The 3,613-nt window shown below is 66.5% G+C and overlaps 1 protein-coding gene across 1 annotated transcript; it reads right to left on the bottom strand.

Moving 5' to 3' along the window:
• Positions 1-252: 252 nt before the first annotated feature.
• On the bottom strand, positions 253-1,822 carry S1PR4 (sphingosine-1-phosphate receptor 4). The gene has a single exon (XM_078361477.1). The coding sequence runs from the start codon at positions 1,799-1,801 to the stop codon at positions 647-649; it is 1,155 nt and encodes a 384-aa protein (XP_078217603.1). The 5' UTR covers positions 1,802-1,822; the 3' UTR covers positions 253-646.
• Between the last annotated feature and the right edge of the window lie 1,791 nt (positions 1,823-3,613).

Raw genomic sequence — 3,613 nt, 5'->3', positions numbered from 1 at the left:
AAGTGAATAAGGAGAGGTGGCATTAACTGTCACTGTCACCCCCACTTCCCGCAATGCCCAGAGGTTGTCCACACACACACACACACACACGCACACACACACACACACGCCACTCTCACAGCCACGCCTCAAGGGCACTGGCCCTTGGCCCTCTCTAGCAAAGACACACCCAGTTGCCCCTGATCCACAGCCCCCCTGAGCCGCGGCCCCCACATGTGCACGCACCGCGGAATAAGAGGCTGTGACATCATGTACCACGATGGAACTTCAATGTTGCCAGGGCACGCACCCTACGGCCCACCCCTCGCAGTCTGGGAGCCCTACTGAGGCCCAGAGAGGGGGCGGGACTTCCCCAGGATCACCCAGAAGTGGGGGCGTGGGGAACCCACTTGCCCCCACATCAGGGCGCTTCTCTGCTCCTACGGGGAGCGGGGGGTGCCTCCTTGCCCAGGGTGACCACAGGAAGCCCACTCAGTGTCAGAAGCCCTGACAGGCCACCGGGAAGGCCAGGGGGGCCTGCCCCGTCCTCTGCTCCCCATGCAGGCGGAGCTGCTTGCACATAGCTTCCTGCCCCCCAGGAGGGCCTGCCTGGCGCACACCGGCGGCTGCCCCGTCCGCTGCCCTGTCCGTCCACAAGGCTGCAGGCTCACATGCTCCGCACGCTGGAGATGCTGGATAGGGGCTCCCGCATCCGAAAGCTGAGCGACCGGGAGCCCCGAAAGCTGTCCCTCGGCCTGAGCGAGCTGTCAGTGGTGGAGGCTGTGGAGTGAGCCTCGACGGCCCGGGCCAGGCAATCCCCGGGGCCTCGCATGCCCAGCTGGAGACACCCGCAGCAGAGGAAGCTGAGCACCGCCTGGCACACCTCCCTGCTGCGGAAGGAGTAGATGACGGGGTTGACCGCCGAGTTGAGGACGGCCAGCGCCAGGATCCAGTCCATGCCCCGCAGGTACTCCTGGGCCCAGAGGTTGGAGCCGAAGACGTCGGCCAGCAGCAGCCCGAAGAGCGGGCCCCAGCACACCAGGAAGGCCAGCAGGATCATCAGCACCGTCTTGAGCAGGCGGCGGGCTTTGCGGCGGGCGGCGGGGCGTGGGGCTTTCTGCCCGCTGGCCTGCACCAGGCGGAAGATGGCCCCGTAGAGGGCCATGATGGTGGCCAGGACGCCGGCGAAGATCACCAGGCAGAAGAGGATGTAGCGCTTGGAGTAGAGGGGCAGGAGGCTGGAGCAGCGCTGGAAGGCGCACAGGCAGTTCCAGCCCAGCAAGGGCAGCAGCCCCAGCAGCGCGGCCAGCAGCCAGCACAGGCCGATGAAGCCGTAGACGCGGCCCGTCTTGGTGGCCCCGCTCTCGGCCACCGGCCGCACCATGGTGGCGAAGCGCTCCCCGGCGGTGAACAGCAGGCTGAAGGTGGACGCGGCCAGGGCGGTGAAGAGCAGCCCCTCGCGCAGGAACCAGTGCACGGGTGCCAGGCGGAAGGTGCGGGCCCCCGACAGCAGCACGTTGGCCAGGTAGGCAGCGCCCGTCAGCAGGTCGCTCAGCGTGATGTTCACCAGGCAGTAGTAGACCCAGCGCCGTGAACGCATGTGGCTCGCGATGGCCGCCAGCACCAGCAGGTTCTCCAGCACCACCAGGCAGCCGGCGGCCACCGACAGCCCCCGCAGCGCCCCCAGGCCGCCGTCCTCCGGCCCCCCGCGCCCGGCCAGACGGCCCGAGTGGTTGTAGTGCAGGACGATGAGCCGGCTGTGCCCGCCGGCCACCAGCTGTTGGCAGGACTCGGGGGCCACCGGGGTCCCCGTGGCGTTCATGGCCTCCCCCGGGGGCTGACTGAGGCCCCGGGGGAGGGTGGAGCCACCCGCCTTGCTGGTCTTGGTTTCCTGTTATTTGAAATTTCCTGTTATGTTCAAGGTACCCTCCGGGGTGGAGGTAAGGCCGAGGGCAGGGAGGGGCACCTCAACGGTCGGCCCCCACCCCGGCTCCCGGAGGCAACGCACTGGGGCTGCCCCGGCTGTGAGGCCCCCACCCCGGCCCCAGCGGCCCCCTTCCTGTCCTCGAAAGCCGGAGACACGCAGGGAGTCTGGGAGCTGTCAGTCACTGAGAGGCAATGGGCCCCCACGTGGGACGGCCACCCCTCTCCAGCGGGACGACTCCTCCCCGCCAGCCCCGATCACCCCCAAAGACCCGTCTGCTCCACTGCGGTCTCGCCAAATGCCAAGCACGCTCAGCACACAGCAGGGTGCTTAATAAATGTCCAGGGCCTCCACGCCCCTGAGCACGGACTCATCACACTTTACCCCCTCAGTAGAGCCTGATGCATTATGCTCCTTTACAGAAGGGGAAACTGAGGCCTGGAGAGGTGGCCTGAGGCTGACTTTCCGCCCTCGGGAGGACACGCACCTCCAGGGAGAGGGACACCCAGGGACAGGCTTGTAGGGTTTCGGGGCCGGCCCGGGTCCTGGGAGTCCTGGTTGCCTCTCCCGCCCCTGAGCTCACCCTGCTGGGAGCGGACCTGCTGGACCCACAATGGGATTGCAGTGCACCCGGAAAAGCAGGGACTGCTCACCCCACCCCCACAGCCCTGCTGACACCCGCTCACAGTGACTCAGCCTGAGGTGAGGTGGCTGCGGGTCTGAGGGGGGAGACCCACCCTGTCTTGGGTCTGAGGGGGGAGGCTCAGCCTTGCCCTGGGGCCTCAGGGGGGAGGCAAGTCCCTGTCCTGGGTCTGGGGGAGAGGCTCAGCCTTTTCCTGGGGCCTGATGGGGGAGGGTTGGCTTTGTCCTGGGGTCTGAGGGGGAGGCTCAGCCTTGCCCTGGGGTCTGAGGCATGTGGGGGCGTGGACATCACCTGTCATGGACAGAGGGTGGGGTCTCTGCTCTCCACCTCCCCCAGTGTCTGTGACTCCCACTTGTCCACACCCAGAAGGCCTTGGGGTGTGGAGCTGTTTGGGAAATAGTGCAGAACCAGAGGTGTGAGCAGGACCCAGGATAAGTCCCTGCTGCGTGCCTCATCCCACCCACAATCACCCCTAGGCCGGGCCAGCTGACCACCAAGGAGGGTCCTGAGGGTCCCCACCTGCCCCTCACCCCCAGGAGCCTGTGGTCTTCAGCCTTCCAGAGACAATGGTGTCCTTAGCCTCAGGGTGAGGACAGCTGCACTCATTCTACCAGCCAGGTGTCCTGGAGGGGTCACAGGTGTACCATGTGGCACAAGCCTCTCATTAGGAGTACAGGCCTCGCAAGAGGGCACAGGCCTCCCATGAGGGGTACAAGCATCCCCTGAGGGCACGGGCCTCCCATGAGGGGTACAAGCGTCCCATGAGGGGCACAGGCGTCCCATGAGGGGCACAGTATCGGTCCTGAGAAGTGGAGGCACCCCAGGGAGGGCAGGGCTGGCAGAGACAGGGGCTGAGGGCGGAGGTGCTGGGCCCCATGGCCTGTCCCTTTGCTTACAGTTCAGCTCTGAAGCAGGACAGTGACGGGAGGCTCCATGTGAGGCATGGCCTGAGGACGCAGCTGCCTTTTGTCCCTGGAGGACACCGAGCAGAAAGGGATCTGAAGAGGGATGTGGGGCTTGAGGAGGAGGGGCCGGCAGCTGGGACGTGAGGCCAGGAGGGGACAAGC

Source organism: Callithrix jacchus, chromosome 22 (genome assembly GCF_049354715.1).
Source record: "Callithrix jacchus isolate 240 chromosome 22, calJac240_pri, whole genome shotgun sequence".
NCBI classification, from domain to species: domain Eukaryota; kingdom Metazoa; phylum Chordata; class Mammalia; order Primates; family Cebidae; genus Callithrix; species Callithrix jacchus.
Note: the sequence above shows the minus strand (reverse complement) of the source record. Positions and strands in the feature narration are given on the sequence as shown.